The 20,143-nt window shown below is 39.9% G+C and overlaps 1 protein-coding gene across 4 annotated transcripts in view; it reads right to left on the reverse strand.

Annotated features, from left to right (window-relative positions):
• The window catches only part of nhsb (Nance-Horan syndrome b (congenital cataracts and dental anomalies)), an 83,174-nt gene that overhangs the window by 13,612 nt on the left and 49,419 nt on the right, over window positions 1-20,143 (reverse strand). The window contains exons 1-10 of one of the 4 annotated variants that reach the window (XM_057829368.1): window positions 9,523-9,750; window positions 7,655-7,807; window positions 7,443-7,579; window positions 5,412-5,459; window positions 5,185-5,229; window positions 5,018-5,062; window positions 4,695-4,757; window positions 2,402-2,597; window positions 2,115-2,246; window positions 1,009-1,161 (exon numbers count right to left, since the gene is read on the reverse strand). In XM_057829368.1, coding sequence (XP_057685351.1) covers window positions 1,009-1,161; window positions 2,115-2,246; window positions 2,402-2,597; window positions 4,695-4,757; window positions 5,018-5,062; window positions 5,185-5,229; window positions 5,412-5,459; window positions 7,443-7,579; window positions 7,655-7,807; window positions 9,523-9,571 — 1,021 coding nt within the window. In that variant the 5' untranslated portion in view covers window positions 9,572-9,750. Of the gene's footprint in view, window positions 1-1,008; window positions 1,162-2,114; window positions 2,247-2,401; window positions 2,598-4,694; window positions 4,758-5,017; window positions 5,063-5,184; window positions 5,230-5,411; window positions 5,460-7,442; window positions 7,580-7,654; window positions 7,808-9,522; window positions 9,751-20,143 lie in introns of those variants that run through there. The other 3 variants (XM_057829340.1, XM_057829348.1, XM_057829357.1) reach the window with 3 other exon arrangements.

Consider the following 20,143-nt stretch of genomic DNA (forward strand, 5'->3'; position numbering starts at 1 on the left):
ATTAAACATTTTAATCGTTTGACAGCCCTAGTTTAGATGCATACAGAGAGAACATACTAATGATGCCTTAAGAAAATACTTAAACGTAGTAACATCAAATAAGGGTGTTTTAATATGCTGTGTGACTAATGTGGTCAACAGATCAACAATCTGCTTTAGAACTACCAGAAGAAAACACAATGCTTAAAAGTATGAGAGGGAAACACATGCAAAAAGTATTTTGAGGCAATAAAAAGGTAATAAAAGACTCAATAAAAACGCAAATTGTAAGTACTCGCCGCTTTTAACCGATGAGCGCATGTGTTGGACGTCTTGCCTCGTAGAAGAAATTGCAATAACCTGGTAGTATTCGTCGAGTGACAGTGACAATCTATGTCATCGCCCCGAGCGTCTATTGCACTCTTAATACATGGCGCTCTAGGCCAAAACGTACTAAATATTATAGATTTTAAAATCAATGGTAATATTTTATGTGTTTCTGATAACATATTTTAGTAAAAGAGAACAATTGTGGCTTATTAGACCCTATAAGACTTTAAATCCGAGGTTCCCTTTAACCTTCACTGAACCCCTGACGCTTACTCACCGAAGCCCTGGGGTTTGATCGAAACCCAGTTAAGAACCACTGTTCTAGATGCATGGCGTTGAGGTAAAAATAATTCTCTATTTGAAGTGCTCTGCCGCCATCTTGTGTCACTTGTAGGCTGTTACAAACCCCTGCTAGTGCGTGGGGGAGGGATTGGTATAAGTTATTTGGGAGTTATCAGAGCCAAAAGAGTGGGTGCACTGTTCTTAAAAATTGAGATTCTTATATGGTGAGGCCAAAAGATGATTTTCGTTTTCAAATGTAGCAATAGTATTAAGCTGACGTTAGACCATCCAGTCACAATATATTTGTAAGAATTTTTGTTTTGATTTCTAATTAGTTGTTTTTATTGGGTAGCACTTTTTAAAACCTGGTGGACAAATGAGAAGGAATGACATGAGGAAGCATTCAAAGGAACTTACATGCTATGAGGAAATCATCTGTTTGGCAGCCAGAGTCTCGAGTGTGGTGAAGGCGACCACTAATTGAGAAGTCTTCGTGACACAGCGAGAGTTGGTGCGGATTGGCATGGACAATTACTGTCCGCTCTCTTGCTACTGGTGATTCATCTGAGTCTGAATGTAAAATGACATAGCATGCTGAGTCTCAGTAATGTTAAAGTCACTTTCATCATGGGATATGAGGGAGAGATGGTGAACCACAAGACTGTAACAATGTGCGTTAGCATCTTTGATTTGTTAAATTGGATTTCATTCCGAATATAAAAAGTATAGCATATCAGTATCAGTATAGCCTCTTTGAAACTCTCATTTTAAAGGCAAAATTTAGTCCAATGCACATTACAATTGTACATTGTGTCTAAAGGATGCATGCACATGAAAAATTAAATCAATAAAAAAAAGCAAATATGAACCAGGAGATAGCTCAGATCTATTGGAGCTTTAACTTACTTTTTTGTGGGGGTGGTAGTTGTTACATCCCCTTTGGATGTAGTTTTCTAGTACAACACTTTGGGGTAATAATGACCGACATTGCGCTAAAGTTGTATGGCAAATACTTTGTACAGAAAAAAAGAGCAACATTTATTGTTTGTTTGTCTATTAAGAGCTATTCAAGGCCTTAATTTTGGGAAATGATTCTGCACTGTTTTACTTTTTAGGAATTACTGTACTTTACGATGAAGGGATGGGTTTGGGAGGGCAGTCTGCAGTGGGGTGTGCCAAAGTGAGTATGACTTTGGATTACTGTAGTTGTCAAGGCAGAACTGATTTGAGCTCTGGATCTGATCAGCACTTCAATACTAATGCACCCAGTTATAATTACTTGCCGATTAGCGTGCAGCTCAGCGCATGTGGCGCATGCAACGGACACATTAGCAAAGAGAATTACGCACAGACTCAATTACTCATAATGTATTTCTTGAATAAAAAATCATTATTGTACAATGAAGCACTGGGTGAGCGTCTTAATATGGTCCTTACTCAGATCTGAGCCATCCATGAATCTATAAAAAGTAGGCAAACCCCCTCCTCCAAAAAAAACAAAACAAATCATGAGCAAGACATACCCATGTCCTGTTGTACTCGTTTGGGTATTCCAGTGATAGTTTTCCTCCTCCTCAACTTCCGTCTTCTCTGAAGAACTGACTGAGAATGGACAAGGGAGCAGCGTGCACTGGCCTCTCTATCAAATCCAACTCCTGAAAGAGAGGATGATTGTTAAATATTTTCATTGTTATAGTCGTTGGGTCATTTGCGGAAATATCATCACATACCAGAGTGAAAGAAGGATGTTTTAAATATTTTCACGGTGGTCAAGTTGCACTTTTTAATGCTCTCTGATAATGTATTTTACCTGTGACATTGATGGGGATGATACATGAGGAGACGGCACGTGAATCCTCAGAAGTTGTCTTCTGATCAGAGTGGGATGTGTTTTCCTTTGACCATTTGGTTTCTTTTTCTTGCGTGGAGGGTACCGCAGCTGCTGAAGTCTTTGCTATGTGACCCGTTAACGTCTCATCATCGTCTCCCTTGCCCGTTGAGGTAGCCTAGAAATGCAAGTCAACCACAACATGCAGTATTAAAAGAGGAGGTAGTCATCATTCCTGGTCTGTCTACAGTAAAGTACAGTACACTAACTCTAACCTAACCCAGTGAAGGATGATCACCTAGTAGAAGGGCCATCCATCCATCCATCCATCCATCCATCCATCCATCCATCCATCCATCCATCCATCCATCCATCCATCCATCCATCCATCCATCCATCCATCCATCCATCCATCCATCCATCCATCCATCCATCCATCCATCCATCCATCCATCCATCCATCCATCCATCCATCATCTACCGCTTAATCCGGGGTCGGGTCGCGGGGGCAGCTGATTGTGCAGGGAACCCCAGACTTCCCTTTTCACAGCCACTTCAAACACCTCCTCCGGCGGTATCCCAGGGCGTTCCTAGGCCAGCCGAGAGACATAGTCTTTCCAGCGTGTCCTGGGTTGTCCCCGGGGTCTCCTGCCGGTGGGAGATGCCCGGAACACCTCTCCAGGGAGGCGTCCAGGAGGCATCCGAACCAGATGCCCAAGCCACCTCGACTGGCTCCTCTCAACGCGGAAAAGTAGCGGCTTGAAACCGAGTCCCTCCCAGATGACCGAGCTTCTCACCCTATCTCTAAGAGAGAGCCCAGACACCCTGCGGAGGAAACACATTTCGCCTGCTTGTATCCGCGATCTTGTTCTTTCGGTTACGACCCACAGCTCATGACCATAGGTGAGGGTAGGAACGTAGATTGACTGGTAAATCGAGAGCTACACCTTTTGGCTCAGCTCCTTGGCTCAGCTCCTTCACCATTACGGATTGGTGCAGAGTCCGCATCACTGCAGACACTGCACCGATCCGCCTGTTGATCTCCCGCTCCCTCCTACCCTCACTCGTGAACAAGACCCCAAGATACTTGAACTCCTCCACTTGGGCCAGGATGTCATCCCCGACCCGCAGAGGGTACGCCACCCTTTTCCGACTGAGGACCATGATCTCGGATTTGGAGGTGCTGATCTTCATCCCAACCGCTTCGGCTTCACACTCGGCTGCGAACCGCTTCAGTGAAAGTTGGAGGTCATGGCTTGATGAAGCCAACCGCACAACATCATCTGCAAAAAGCAGAGATGCAATGCTGAGGCCACCAAACCGGGCACTCTCAACGCTTCGGCTGCGCCTAGAAATTCTGTCCATAAAAGCTATGAACAGAATCGGTGAGAAAGGGCCACCTTGTCTCATTGAGAACAAATCCGACTTACTGCCGGCAATGCGGACCAAACTCTGACACCAGTCAAACAGGGACTGAACAGCCCTTCCCAAGGGCTTGGTACCCCGTACTCCCGAAGCACCCCCCAAAGGATTCCCCGAGGGACACGGTCGAACGCCTTCTCCAAATCCAAAAAACATATGTAGACCGGTTGGGCGAACTCCCATGCACCCTCGAGGACCCTGCCAAGGGTGTAGGGCTGGTCCACCGTTCCACGACCGGGACGAAAACCACACTCCTCCTCCTGAATCCGAGCTTCGACTTCCCGGCGGACCCTCCTCTCTAGCTCCCCTGAATAGACTTTACCGGGGAGGCTGAGGAGTGTGATCCCTCTATAATTGGAACACACCCTTCGGTCCCCCTTCTTAAAAAGGGGGACCACCACCCGGTCTGCCAATCCAGAGGCAGTGTCCCCGATGTCCACGAGATGTTGTAGAAGCGTGTCAGCCACGACAGCCCCACAACATTTAGAGCCTTTAGGAACTCCGGACGGATCTCATCCACCCCCAGGACCTTACTACTGAGGAGCTCTAGCGGAAGTGAGGACTGAATAATAAAGGAAGTACTGCTCGGTCATTTCATACATGAGGGACAATTTAACCACAAACAGTGGGTCATTGATTTGATATTTTTTTGTGATTTGTTTTTCCAAAACATATGATAACAAATAAGTTTGCGGGTTTTTTAAAAAAAAAAAGAATTTTATTTTAAGAGAGAATGCCCTCCACTTCTGAAATGACCATGCTATACACTAATGAACAACAACAAAAATGAAATTGCAAAACTCATGTAAATATGGGATAAAACGAAATTCAACGCACAACACAGGTCCAATACCTTTCGATTCCATGGCATAAAGATGCATCCGTCGATAGGATGAAGTGAGTAAAAGCACTCAAACTACAAATGGTGCAACAAAGGAAAAGACAAAAGATGTATAAAAAAAATAATCCAAATAAAAGGATGAATTAATGAGTTCCATTTGCAACGCATATTCTTAAACCACAATTCAAGGTCCTTATGTGTCCTATTTTCTTTGATAAATACAGTTGTTATTATTACTGAAATCCTCATTTGTATGCTTTCATTTTATCCTTCAGAGAATAAGCATGCCTCATTTTTGAAGTCTTTGAAGTGCAGCTTTTCAGAATCTTCCTTACCTTTCTTTGTACTGTCTGAATATCTGCTTCTTTGCTTGGTCTCTCCTGTAGAGGCGGAAAACAGTAACAGTCAATGTCATGCGCACAGACTCATGACATCAGTTGATACTACAGTATATGATTTGCGTGGGCAAAGATCTAAAACATGATCTTGCATCTCTCCTTACTTTTCTCTGAACGGTTTGGATTTCGGTTTCTCTCACCATCCTCTCCTTAAAAAAAATGAAACAGAAATAACATTAGATAACACCAAGGAGTCGATGATTGTTCAACAACTTTAATGAGATAAATAATGTTATATGATGACAATGACTATGAGAATGAAATGGAGACTTTTCAAAATTAATTTTGCGATGGCCTTAACACATATGAACTGCTTTTTTTTTTTTTTTACCTTTCTGGGTTGATAGTCTAACTCTCGTTCTCGCTCTTCTCTTTCTTGCTGCATGGCAACAAGAAAATAAAATTTGGTCAGTTTGAATATATTGAGAAAATAATGTTCAAAACATAAATTCAAATTGTTGAATTGTCATCCTAACAGTTTTTACTTTCTTTGTCTATAGATAATCTTCATGAGAGAAATGGTTGCGCAAAGTATTTAACCCTTTCTGGGAAGGGGTCACTACAGTGGACATCTTTTTAAAGTTGTCTTTAGCTTAACTCATTCGCTGCCAGCCCAGGTCCAGGTTGTTAGTGAAAGAGGGAAATTGATATTGAAAACCGATGGCAAATGACGTCCAATCCATTTCAACTGGAAGCAATAATTCGATCCCAGTTAAAATTGATTTTTCTGTTGTTTTAGAAGGTGTCTAAATTAGGGGTGTCCCGATGTCCCATATTTTTGCACCCGAGTCAGAATCCGAGTCACCTGATTTTGAGAATCTGCTTGTACCAAGTCTAGATCCGATACCGAAAAAAAAAAAGTTTTTTTTTCATTTAAAAAAACATGCTACTGTCCCACTGTGCCACCTTAATAATGTGATTTGTTTTTAAAAAAGAATAATGTAGAAAAATCCTAATCTTTATTAAATGCTTCATTGAGTGAGTCCACTCAAATCCACTCACGCTGCTGAGAACAGCCTCTCACTTACACAATGAGTTGCCACAGCACACTACCGCCAGTGTGTAACAAGCTAAATGATGAGTGACACATCTGTGCCTTTGGTAGTAGAGCTACAGCGCCTTCACTCGCCAGGTCAAAACTACAAACCTGTCAATCATGGTTAACTTTAAGTAGCAAACTATATTTGCCTGCTGACCAAGAAAAGCAGCAGGAGTGAGAGTGAGAGGCTGTATGAGCATGAAGCAGAAAAACATTCATTTATTTTTTCAATTAAAAACCTTATCCTTTTCACCCGATTCCGATCCTCTGAAAAACTGGATCGGGACATCCCTAATTCAAATAATTGGTTAAAGCTGAACAGGGCTCTATAGCTTTATAGTTGTTTTACTTCTTCCTACGCCCTTTTTGAACGATATTTTGTTTTGGATAGATTGCTGGTAGTGGGGTAGAGATACTGTCGCAGCTAAATGGACTATATTTTGTGTTTTGTATATGTGAATGTACAGTATATATATGTACGTTTTATCTTTTGCTCAAATAAGAAGAGACAAAAAATGGATTGGAATTCTATTGGTGTCAATGGCAGCCAAAGAGTTAAGTTATGTGAGGTCACGAGAGATTTGTAAAACAAAATAAAAATAAATAAACCCAATTACCATGACAAAATACACTCAGGCCCCACTTTTTTAAAAATGAATTTAAGTTGAATAAATGAATGTACGTTTTTGAAGTTTTAAGTTTTTTAAAATTAACTTTATTTAGAATTATTTTTATTTTTATTACCAATAGCGTTCTTAAATTTGCGTACTTTTTAATTTTTTTAATTAGTGCTATTCAAACCATTTTTGCGGTAATTTAAAAATTAATCCTTCAAATGATTCATTCATTTAAAACACAAATACTACAATTGGATGTTAAATTGGGCCCGCAAAATGAAAATTTCAGACCCCTGTCCTTTATTAATGTAATAAAAACATTTAAGAAAAAAACACCGCTTAGGAGCGCAGCCATTTTGTTGACGTCAGTTATACCCGCACATATACTTATACTAAACAAGACTTCCTTGAAATACTGGCTTGTATTTACGTTTTTCTCAACTGTTACGCATCAGAAAAATGTATTTCTGTGTTTTTTCAATATACTGTGTTAAACAAAATCAACATGGTCAAAGTGTTGCCTTTCCTTTTAACGTTTTTTGTTTCATTTCCAGTTGCTCATTCGTTCCGTAGACATAAATTTTGCCACGCCATGTGCGACGTGGGAGAAACATCATGAAAAAATTACAGTTGGTGACTATCCGCCATACACCCAGCAACTGGCCACAGTGCATCCGCTGACTCGCCTTGAACGAGTTGTGCTTACCGCTCGCGCCAACCGGCTTCTCTGTTGCCGCCTAATAGAATGCGGTGAGGGGAAGGTTGGTATTGGGGGCACCGTCGAGATGGAGATGGTTACTCTGTTCTTCTCCCGACTCGTGGAGCGCTCATTCTGTTTTTCGTCTGAAAATTGCAGTTCTACACGTGAACATGTGTATTCAAACAGACGTAGCGGGGTGAGGCTGTGATAGTCGTCACCTCTGTGCAGGGCTCGGAGGCTGAACTGGGCATTTTTGTGTAGCTCCTCCAGACATGGCGGTCGGGTGCAAGGATGGAACACATTGTGTTGTTGGTGCCATGGGGCCTCATAGTGGGCTGACAGCTTGCTCTCTATATCCAAGTTTGACACGGCTGAGAAAAGAGGCAAAAGAGGGAGGGAAAGAAAAAAAAGGTGAGCAACTTGGAGCATGTAACTTTACCTATTGGCTGCTGTTGGCGGTGATATTCAAAACAGATCTGATCTAAAAATGAACTGTTTTTACATTGACCACATGGTAAGTTTGGGATATTCCTATTTACAACAGATCAACAACCTTCCTACTATTGTATCTGCTTCGAAGTCATTTCAATAAATTAACTCATTGGCTGCTATTGATGTTGATAGACCTCCAATCCATTTTGACTGGCAGGGCTCTCAGCGAATGGTCGCTGTCAGCCCCTCTTTGTCAAAATGGATTGGATGTCTATCGCTGCTGATGGCAGTGAATGATTTAATATTCCCTGCCTCTTCACTGACTCCCACCATGAACTTAACAACAAAGTAAGTGTGAAACCCATTCGATCGATTCGAGACTACTACATTAACTTCATCTGTACACGTGTGCACATGTAGCATTTTGTCAAAAGGCACACATGACTGCGTTATAAGATCATGGATGATGATTAGATTGGAGCACAAGTTTGGGGCAAAACACACGGGAGGCAATGGCGAAATGCGAAAGTCATTGCCGTTGAGCTGAAAGCCAACACACAGAGCGCGATGCGACTGCAGCGGCAAGTGACAACGACTGTGACACTAATGTTGAATCGGAACAAGACTGAACTAATTACCTTCTGCTCTGATTCGTTCTTAAGGAAGTTGGGACTTGCGTGGGAGGGCATTGAGAGTTGAGATGCAAGCTGCAGCATCTGACATCGCGCATGACCAATTAAACGCCAGCCTCATTGCAGGCAGGGGAGGGAGCGGAAAGAAAATCAGGGCGTCTATCACTTGCTTCCACGTGTGGCCAATAAGCAGCCAGTCTGGAGGCGGAGGGGAGGACTGAATTATGTCACTTCCCGTTCAGTTACTCGGTCCTGAGATTGCTGAGATGATTCGTTCTGCAATGTGACTTGACTTCCCAGTTATGCAATGAACGAACAATATTATTATTATATTATTATTATAATAATATACATTATACAATTACGTCAAATATTCAAGTTTTAAAAAAAAAAAGATTCATTGCACAATAAGAATCAAAGTGTCAACCCTAGATGAATGGCACTGTTACCTGATCCAATCTCTTTCCCACCTCCTTCTTCTTGTAGTGTTGCATGCAGACAGTAACAACTGTCTACTATTACTATTGGCGCCCCCTGCAGACAGTCACTCACGTGCATGTGCCCCTAGCAATTTGCCGCCCCAGGCGACCGCCCAACCCGCCCGTGCCAGAAACCACCTTTGACCATTACCATAACTTTCCTTTATTTACCACAAACTGCAAATGCTGAAATCCATTTCAATAGACATCCTATTTGTAAACAAACCAACAAACAAACTTAACAAAACGACTGACATTTATAAACATTTTCATTTGAGGTTTTTTTAGTCTTAGTCATTAAATTTAAGGGTGAAAGAACGACTTTTAGGTTAATATTGTTGCTTCCTAAAGGGCTCAAATTTGAGCAGGACTATTCGTAATGCAAAAGCTATCATGGTAAAAATATTATACTGTATTTCAGTTCACATCCGTGGAGCACTTCTTTCCACTAATGCCATTTTCACATGACTATTTGCTTCTCTATAAAACAGACTAAAATGTATTATTATTACAAGCTATTGAATATTGCATTATTAACCCTACCTTTAGATGGCACAGGGGCACAGCCAATTCCGACACAGACCAAAGCCATGTTTAGCAGTCGCTCATTTGTTCTCTTTTCCCCTTTTTGTTCCTTTGTTTTCTGCTCATCACGTTCCAGCTCTTAAATCACTCTTGTAAACTCAGATCCAAATATTTCCTCACTGAATGAAACATTCAGACGAGCAACATCTGTAGGCACACAACCTCCCCCTCCGCTGCGTCACCCGCCCACCTTCTGTCCCTTCTTTCCCCTCTCATCATCAGATAGTCCAACAATAGCTCAAAAATATCTCTGCTTAGTCCAGTAGGGAAATGGAAGTCTTTCTTTTTTGGGGTGCATGTTTCTGCAAGAAATGACTTTGTGCTTAAAACGGCGTTTTCCACATGAAATCCCCCCCTTAAAATTTGAGTGAAATGGTAGGGTCCCACCCGGGCATGGCCTGTCCCTGACCATAATCTCCTCATGATGCAGTAATATGTGGAAAAGGGTGGTGTGGTGGGGGGTGCTCAGCTACAAAGTATTAATGCATTAATCCACCACATGCTGTGAAAGTGTATCACATGCTTCTACGCTATAAGTGACAGCCAAAGTATGCTCATGTGTGTGCAGTAAACATGTTGTAAACTAAAATAATTTAATAATTACATAAAAAAGAAGGCAATCTCATCCCGTGATGCGAACCCCCCCCAATATTTTTCCAAATATATAAAAGGAGAAAAGACTCCTCTTTGCTGTAATCTGCTGTAATCTGAATCTTTTTTTTTTTGGGTGGTGGTGATGGTGGTGGGGGGTACGGCTAGATTTTATGGCATCGGCAGCTGACTTGAGGAACTCGCAGTTCTCAACCATGACATTAAAAACATAGATGGTATCAAAATAATCAGAAATACAGTCTAAAAAACAGATGACCCACCTTGTCACTGGCACTAATCAATTATTTTATTATAAATACAATTTCGATTTACTCATTAAATCTGAACTATTAGGAATTAACTCAGTGGTTGCCATTGATTTGTACAGCTGCCCAATCTAATTTGATTTGAAATGTTGGCAGTGTCAAAATAGACTGAGCACCAATTGCTGTCAATGGCACTAGAATAAGAAAGATTTTTCCCTCTTAGTGAGTACCAAAGAGAGCTATTGTGTTGGTGGATAGGATGGACCCCCCCCCCCCCCCCCCCCACACACACACACACAGACACAGATTTTACTTTTAATCTCATCATGTAATTCATTTTCTTTCCAGTGTGGCCCTGATACACCTTTGTACTTCACTGCATCCATATTCATAATGTTTCTGTGAATCTAATTCCCTATCCCTTTTTTTGTGATGCGCACCTGCACTATTGTCTCATAGTCCTCTTTCAAATAATATCTGGAGTAACAAGTGTGTGCGATTGAAAGATTCATTTATATTCATGTTGATGATTATCTGAATTGGTTAGTGGGGAATTTATTATTATATATACACTGCTGGCCAAAAGTATTGGCACCCCTGCAATTCTGTCGGGAAATGCTCAATTTCTCCCAGAAAATGATTGCAATTACAAATGCTTTGTAGTAATATCTTCATTTATTTTGCTTACATTAAAAAACACAAAAGAGAATGGCAAAAAAATTAATCATTATCATTTTACACAAAACTGCAAAACTGGGCCGGACAGAAGTATTGGCACCCTTAGCCTAATACTTGGTAGCACAACCTTTAGACAAAATGACTGCAAACAACCGCTTCCGTTATCCATCAATCAATCAGTGTCTTACGATGCTCTGCTGGAATTTTAGACCATTGTTGTTTGGCCAACTGCTCCAGGTCTCTGAGATTTGAAGGGTGCCTTCTCCAAACTGCCATTTTCAGATCTCTCCACAGGTGTTCTATGGGATTAAGGTCTAGACTCATTGGTGGTCACTTTAGAAGTCTCCAGTGCTTTCTCTCAAACCATATTCTAGTGCTTTTTGAAGTGTGCTTTGGGTCATTGTCCTGCTGGAAGACCCATGACCTCTGATGGAGACCCAGCTCTCTCACACTGGGCCCTGCATTATGCTGCAAAATTTGTTGGTCGTCTTCAGACCTCATGATGCCATGCACACGGTCAAGCAGTACAGTGCCGGAGGCAGCAACCCCCCCCCCCCCCCGAAACATCAGGGAACCTCCACCATGTTTGACTGTGGGGACCGTGTTCTTTTCCTTGAAGGCCTCACACGTTTTTGGCTTTCTCAGGTAAGTTTTGGCAGACTCTAGGTCAGAAGTGGGGTCTTCCTGGGTATCGTACCACAGAGTCCATTTTCATTCAGGCGCCGACGAATAGTACGGGTTGACACTGTTGTACCCTCGGAGTGCAGGATAGCTTGAACTTGTTTGGATGTTAGTCGAGGTTCTTTATCCATCATCCCCATATCTTTCGTTGAAATCGCCCGTCAATTTTTCTTTTCCGTCCACATATAGGGAGGTTAGTCACAGTGCCATGGCCTTTGCTCTTATTTATGACACTGCGCACGGTAGACACAGGAACATTCAGGTCTTAGGAGATAGAAATGTCGCCTTGACATTGTTGATGCTTCCTCACAATCTGGCTTCTGAAGTCCTCAGACAGCTCTTTGGTCATCTTTCTTTTCTCCATGCTCAATGTGGTACACACAAGGAAACAGGACTGAGGTAGAGTCAACTTTAATCCATTTGAACTGGCTGCAAGTGTGATTTAGTTATTGCCACCACCTGCTATGTGCCACAGGTAAGTAACAGGTGCTGTTAATTACACAAATTAGATCACATGACTTTTCAAAGGATGCCAATACTTTTGTCCGGTCCATTTTTGGAGTTTTGTGTAAAATGATAAGGTTTTATTATTATTTTTTTCCATTCTCTTTTGTTTTTTCATTGCACGCAAAATAAATGAAGATATGGATAAATGAAGATTATGCTTTTGCAAGTTCGCCCACTTAGAAAATTGGTAGAGGGCTGAAATTTCAATCATAGATATATTTCAATTTATAGAGACATAATCTAAAAAAAAAATCCGGAACTCACATTGTATGATTTTTCAATAACTTGTTTGTAATTTACTGGGGTTCGTATTTGTACTCCTGAGAAAAATCAGTGCTAATATTTAGTGCAGAAGCAATTGTTGCAATTACAGAGGTCAGACACTTTTTTTTCTCCACAAACGACGAGTAAAGTTTGCAACAAAAAGTTCTACTTTGGTCTTATCTGACCACATGACTTTCTCCCATTACACCTCTGCATCATTCAGATGGTCCGTGGTACACTTCAGACGGGCCTTCACATGTACTGGCTTCAACAGGGGAACCTTCTGAGCAATGCATTATTTAAACCATTGCACCGTAGTGTTCTACTGACAGTAGCCTTTGAAACTGTGGATCCAGCTTTCTTCAGGTCATTGACCAGCTCCTGCTGTGTAGTTCTAGGCTGAGCCCCCACTTTTCTCATTATAAGTGATGCCCCATGAGGAGAGATTTTACATAGAGCCCCAGTCCGAGGTAGATTATCAGACATGTTTAGCCTTTTCCTTAGTCTAACAATTCTTGCAACTGTTGATATGTTCTCACCAAGCTGCTTTCCAATTGTCCCATAGCCTTTTTCAGCTTTGTGGAGCTGAACATTTTTTCTCTGGTGTCGTTCGAAAGCTCTCTGGTCTTGCCCATGGTCACAGGTGTATTAAAGCAGTTTCTGCTCTTGCACCCATCTTTAAAATAAACTAGTGTATTTTAAGTCAAAAGAACTGTTGTGTTTGATAGAACAATATGTCGATATGCGGCCATAGCAGATTCATGGCGCATTAAGGCCCGAACTATTTTTAATTTGTCCGTTTTACCCTGGAAACCCCCATTTACAGATGTCGCGCAACCGCTTTTGTTTCAACTCAGCCATAAAAAGAAGGTAATCATATTTATTATTCAAAATGTCTGTCATTTTTAGCTTAGTATTGATGTCTAATATTTCGTTTAAAAAAAAAAAAAAGACTTAAAAAAATTATTCACTCGTATATTTTAAACTTTTAAACATTTAACGTCACAATGAAAAAAATGGTGTCTGTAAATAAGTCACGGATATCTACCGCATAACTATCGCTTAATTGTATTTTTTTTGTTACTGTCGCATTTTCCCCAATATGTTAGATGATTAATAATCGATCCAAACAAAGAAAAATTGGAGAAAAAAAAAGTTTAAAAGGGTAACTATTGGGGCTGTCAAACGATTGAAATTTTTAATCGAGTTAATTACAGCTTAGAAATTAATTAATCGTAATTAATCGCAATTCAAACCATCCATAAAATATGCCACATTTTTCTGTAAATTTTTGTCGGAATGGAAAGATAACAAGACAAGAAAAGATGGATATATACATTCAACATACGGTACATAAGTACTGTATTTGTTTATTATAACAATAAATCAACAAGTTGGCATTAACATTATTAAACATTCTGTTAAAGCGATCCATGGATAGAAAGACGTGTAGTTCTTAAAAGATAAATGTTTGTACAAGTTATAGAAATTTTATATTAAAACCCCTTTTAATGTTTTTATTTTAATAAAATTTGTAAAATTTTCAATCAAAAAATAAACTAGTAGCCCACCATTGTTGATGTCAATAATTACACAATGCTCATGGGTGCTTAAGCCCATAAAATCAGTCGCACCCAAGCGCCAGCAGAGGGCGACAAAACTCCAAAAAACACAAGTAACAAGCTGGCATTGCACTGTGCTGTCATTTTAATCTGTTTGAGCGGGGCATGTGCGTTAATTGCGTCAAATATTTTAACGTGATTAATTAAAGAAATTAATTACCACCCGTTAACGCGATAATTTTGACAGCCCTAGTAAATATATGAAAAAGAAAATCTCGACAACTCCTTGATGTCTGCGATTTTTCTGCATGGCGACCCTTGTTATATTACCATGTTTCACCCATAAAATCCCCCCAAAATCCGGCTGTTGTCATTCACATCTGTGTCTTGAAACTCGATGATACATGCTACATGGAGTTTTTGGATTGAAACAAGGTAAATACGCGATAATACCTCGTTAAAATCATGGCGTCTTTAATTATGCTCTGTCATGCTCCTACCTCCAGTTAGGGTTTCGCTGTTTATTTATTTATTTATTTTTTAAATGCCCTCCTGTTCAAACGTTTTCTTCCCCCAGAAAATTGAGATTTTAAGCTTTCCAATAATGTATCACATGTGCATATTGGACAATTTTGAAATTCAGCCAAATTGGTGGTCTCAGAGCGGAACTTCAAGTCACCTGAGTGCTTTCCGCCATATATATATGTTTTAAATAGCTATTATGTCACAGCCACTATGGCAAAATGGACAAAATTATAACAAAAATTTTTTAAAAAAGTTTTTAGGGATTATCCTGATTCTGCACACCACAGTAGAGCATCTAAACGTCATTAGCTCGACTGTAGCGACTTAATAAAATACACCTGTTGGAGAATAAATCTGTATAAAAAAAACAAAAGTTCTTATAATAATTATTTCAAAATAATAGAGACAGATGGACGGATTATAAAACTCACTACTTGTAAAGTATATATATTTTTTTCATTTCATTTTCATTTTAATGCTATCTATATTTACTCATTCACTGCCATTAACGCGGTTTTATCTTTTTTACATGGAGGAGTGGAGAAAAGTTTGACGCATCCCTTTACTGCAACTTCAAACAGTGGATTCACTTGTAATGATGCAAAACCACCAACAGATGGCAGCGATGCACAAATTTGAATTTAAACTCAGCGTTGTTTGTGAATGCGCGAAAAGATACCAAAAGAAAAAAAAAACAACAACTAAATTTCAACACTCGCCCATGGATTTAAGATTGAGGTATTTTACTCAAGGCTAGAAAAGGTGTATGTATTGAATTCACAGAGTATGGGCTGTGGTAGTTAGCAGAAGGGTGTTTTTGATTGGGCATAAAAGTGGCGAAGCACAATATACAGTATATCATGGATACATTACACAATATAAAGTTTAACAAAACAATATAAGCCTGTGACAAACCACTTTTAGAGATATCAAAAATGCAAAAATTATGAACATCAAAGATACACTTCTATTTTCAGAAAAGTCCAATTTTCTGTAGTTTTTGTAAAAAAAAAAAAAAAAAAAAAAAAAAAAAAAGTTCAGAAAACTTTGAATACACTGTGTTCTACTGTATTTTACTGAAAAGACATAGAGATCAGTAAGATAGAATCAAATTTTCTTTCCTGGTGAAAAAGCAGGTATGGTCTTTTATTTGCCATATACAGTTTATAATGTATATAATTGTAGAAAACAATATTCTTCCAAATTTGACACATTCCTGAGTGAATTTGTTTCAGACACTGCCAAAGTTGAATTGAACAACGAAATTCTGACAGCTATATACTTAAAAAGAAAAGAAAAAAAAAAAAAAAGAAAAAAAAAAAGACAAATGGTAAATGGTGTTATACTTATATAAGCTTCAAATACAATGTCAAAACAGGTGCCTCAAATTGATAAACGTTCAATTTGGGATTGGCGTCACAGAAACGTAACTAGGCTTCCAAAAATGGCGTGTTGTCCTGGACCATAGGCTCTGTTCCACAACTGAGACAACCAAGTGTTGTGTGAAAAAGGCCTTAATAGTTTTAATATTTAATGTTGTTATTGTGTGGTTTTCAAGATTTTTGAGGCTTCTGCAGTGTTTCCACAACCCAATTTTCCAACAGTATTCCTAAAGAGGAGTGTATTTGCTGGCTGTAAACTGGAGGGGGGAAATTATTCTAATCTATTCAGCTCTATTCTACTTGGCCAACAGCTACTTCTATTGGATGAATTATTTTGGATACAGTCAATTCCTTTCAGCATGGATTCTTCTCTCTTATCTCTCATTGACTTCTAAACGATAGGTACCTAGTGTAGTTTTAGGGCTTAGAATTATTTCATTTTAAACACTTTTCATAACCTATTTCTTTGGTAGTGTGTCTATAGATAACTATACTGTATTTCTAGTTTAAAAGACGGGCTTGACTCAATAAAGGTTAAAAAAAAAAAAAAAATCAAAACAAAACATAAAAAAACATTGCGCTAATAGACAAAGAGCCCAATGACTTACCACTGTTTACTCAACAGGGGAAATAATATTTAATGCATGGATTTAAATAGTTAATTGGTGGACCTATTGAAACTGTTGATAAACAAAACAGTGCAACATTGCAGCTGTAAGCGAATGGCATTAAAAAATGCTATGTAAGTTTTTATTAAAGTGTGTGTTTGAGAATATATCGTCATGTTGTTGGAATGGCACAAAACAAGCCATCGCCCATGTTATTTTTAACTGTGTGTCTCCATGGAAACCGGCACATAGGCAGCGAACGGGTGACTTGTGTCTTTGGGGGAAGACTCCTACTACTGGTCACTGTCTGTTGAGAAGGTGTGTTCATAACAATTGATCAGCCGTGAGTTTTTATTCTACAATGCAAGCTTTTCTATTAAATAATCTACTTTGTTTTCTAAGAAGATGAACTCAACTTCAGTTTTCTCATCTTTCAACAATAACTTGGAGATCCATTGAGATCAAATATATTTGGAACACCTATCTCAAGAGTCCCACCTCTTAAATTAAACTCCTATGAGAAAACAAATATACAGTGATCCCTAACATATCGCTGTTAATGGAGAACAGAGCCGACCGCGTAAAGTGAAAAACCTCGAAGTATTTTCTTAAGGCATCTTTAGTATGTTCTGTCTGTATGCATCTAAACACAACAAGCTGAAAGCACATACTTTAGATGTCAAATTCGCCTCTTGTAGACGTTTCACCGGTGTGGCACATTTTGACAGAACACTGATTTTGTCCTACTCTCGTCTCGTCCTATCCCGTCTTTCCTGTTGATTTTGCTTTTGCTGCCCGTTTTGTGAAATATCAATATACAGTGATACCTCAGCTCACGAACGCTTAAGCTCACGAACTTTTTGCCTCAAGAACATTAAATTCGCGAGCATATAGTCTCTGCTGACGAACTAGTTTTCGGCGGACGAACCAAACCACGCGGTCCAACAGCGCCACGAGAAGCTGACGCATGCTCACGGCGTCCCAGTTCGTCCCCTCCCTTTCGTTGAGTGCGGACGTGGTTTGTGTTTAATAGACATTTTGGACCATATTGAGTGTACTTTTGCTATTATGGGACCGAAAAAGACCCCACCACAGGCTAGTGTTAAGCCTAAGAAGACATTAAAGAAAATAAGGTATATTTTTGTGTAGTTTTAAGGCTTATTTAGTAGAAAATTATGTTTTATGGGGACCTGGGAACGGATTATTCTCATTTTAATGGTTTCTTATGGGAAATGAATGTTCGGAAGACGAACTTTTCGCCTTACACACACTTTCTGGGAACCAATTATGTTCGTGAGCTGAGTTATCACTGTATACTGTCATGCTCGTTAATGTCCCTCTCGGGTTCAAACTGAAAGGGCTGAACAGTTACAGTGTCAACAACAATGGCGACCTACTAGTTAAACTAATTTTACAAATTGTATTAAAAGGAAAACATCAAGTGGGTTTTAATATAAAATTATTTTAACTCGTCTTAACCTTTATCTTTTAAGAACTACAAATCTTTCTATCCGTTCCCTTTAATGTATTCCTTGCCACCTGTTCTCACATTCTTCTGGTCCAGAAATCTGGGACCACAGTAAGAGATGATTTTCAGGTAACAAAAAAAGGAACACACTTATATCCTTCTCTAAATAGATGCAACCCTGACTTGAAGTTTATTGCAAAACTGACCCTCTAAATTTGGACTTGCATGTTGACTGAAATTAATGATGAACCCTGATCTGGTAGGCAGGCATTCACTGTCTGCTGTATCAAGCTAGATGTTATAGAGAGGGTGGGGGGGCTACCTTAAATAACCCCAACTGTGCACCAAGTGTCCTCAACAAACCAGCAAGTATATGAGCATATAAATTAGCTGTGATTGCGGCAGAACAAAAAAAAAAAAAAAAAAAAACAGACTCTAGGAATAAGGATATTAATAATTAAAGTACTGAGTGCTGCATGCTCAATACTTACTCCTCATTATTTATAATCAATGTATCGATGTACAGTGATTTAGGACGTGCTCTTTATTATCGACTCAGGTAAGGGCTCGCGTTCAGCGAGGACATTCCCCTATATACGTCTGGCTTTACAAGCCATCCGACAGTTACAGAGTGAACATATCGTTTCTATGGAAACAACTTAAAGATTAAAGCTGTGAAGAGCCCGCGCCTTGCCAGAGAGAATCCCACAATGCCTTGTGCCTGGGGATCTCTGGGAAAGAGAAAAGCGGAGGCACGTTGTCAAAGTAGTGGATGTGTGAATTTGCCTGCGTGCATGTGTGTGTGCCCACTTGTGTCTTTGTCAGCTGAAGAGGTGTTGCGCTACAAATTGCCTCAGTATTGTCACTGTTTGCTACAACAAAGTCAGCACCCATCAGTCACTCCTTTTCAGGCGCCCGTCCTTAAAAACCATCCAATTAATACACTGCTCATGAAAAGTGTGACAAAAAAGAAAACTAGGATGTGACAATCACACATTTTATCATCGTTGCTTATAATATGACAAAGTCCTGATCTTATCTTTAGCGCAAGATATCCTTGACTAAAATTTCATCGGAGGAACAGCTTCCCACACCCAATCAGGGAATCAAATGTAAATACGCAAATGTGTGACAAGTGTCACCCTGACCTTGTCATCACGTGCTTTCTTCCATTTTTTTGTTGATTTATTTTTTAATGTATGTGCCCCCCCCGCCCCATATCCTCATCTTTACCCCCTGCCCCCACCCCCCTGGGTGATGCCAGTGCTGTTGTCAGGCTAGAGCTGAAAGCAGCCAATCACGTGGCTCCGTGCTGAGGAGCTCTGGGGTGATGTTAGGCAGTTTCATGCTCATACGATGAGCTTTGCCAAATGTAGGTCATGCTTCTCCTCGCTCGCCCCGCCTTTTCGCGCTCGTTCACATTTTCATACACACTCACATAAACCTCATCACCCCTCGCAGACGTGTGTATGTATACACAGTTAGACCATAAGTGCATTTTGGTGCGTCCAGCAGCGACAGATGTGCTTGACTTAGGGGTTGAATTTGTTCTGTGGCCACGCTTGTAACGAAATTTACACAGACATCGAAGCCATTTTACCCATAGAACTAAATTACATTTTTTTGGTTACGTGTTATTATATGGATCTATGTAGATACTGTGTTTGTACAGTGTATCACAAAAGTGAGTACACCCCTCGCATTTCTGCAGATATTTAAGTATATCTTTTCATGGGACAACACTGACAAAATGACACTTTGACACAATGATAAGTAGTCTGTGCTCAGCTTATATAATAGAGTTAATTTATTTTCCCCTCAAAATAACTTAAAATATAGCCATTAATATCCAAACCCCTGGCAACAAAAGTGAGTACACCCCATAGAAACTACGTATATGCCTAAATGTCCAATTTGAGTACTGCTTGTCATTTTCCCTCCAAAATGTCATGTGACTCGTTACAGGAGTGCTGTCAGCATTGCTGCAGAGATTGAGGTGGAGGGTCAGCCTGTTAGTGCTCAGACCATACGTTGAACTCTACATCAA

The sequence above is a fragment of the Corythoichthys intestinalis genome, chromosome 1, assembly GCF_030265065.1.
Source record: "Corythoichthys intestinalis isolate RoL2023-P3 chromosome 1, ASM3026506v1, whole genome shotgun sequence".
Taxonomy (NCBI): Eukaryota; Metazoa; Chordata; class Actinopteri; order Syngnathiformes; family Syngnathidae; genus Corythoichthys; species Corythoichthys intestinalis.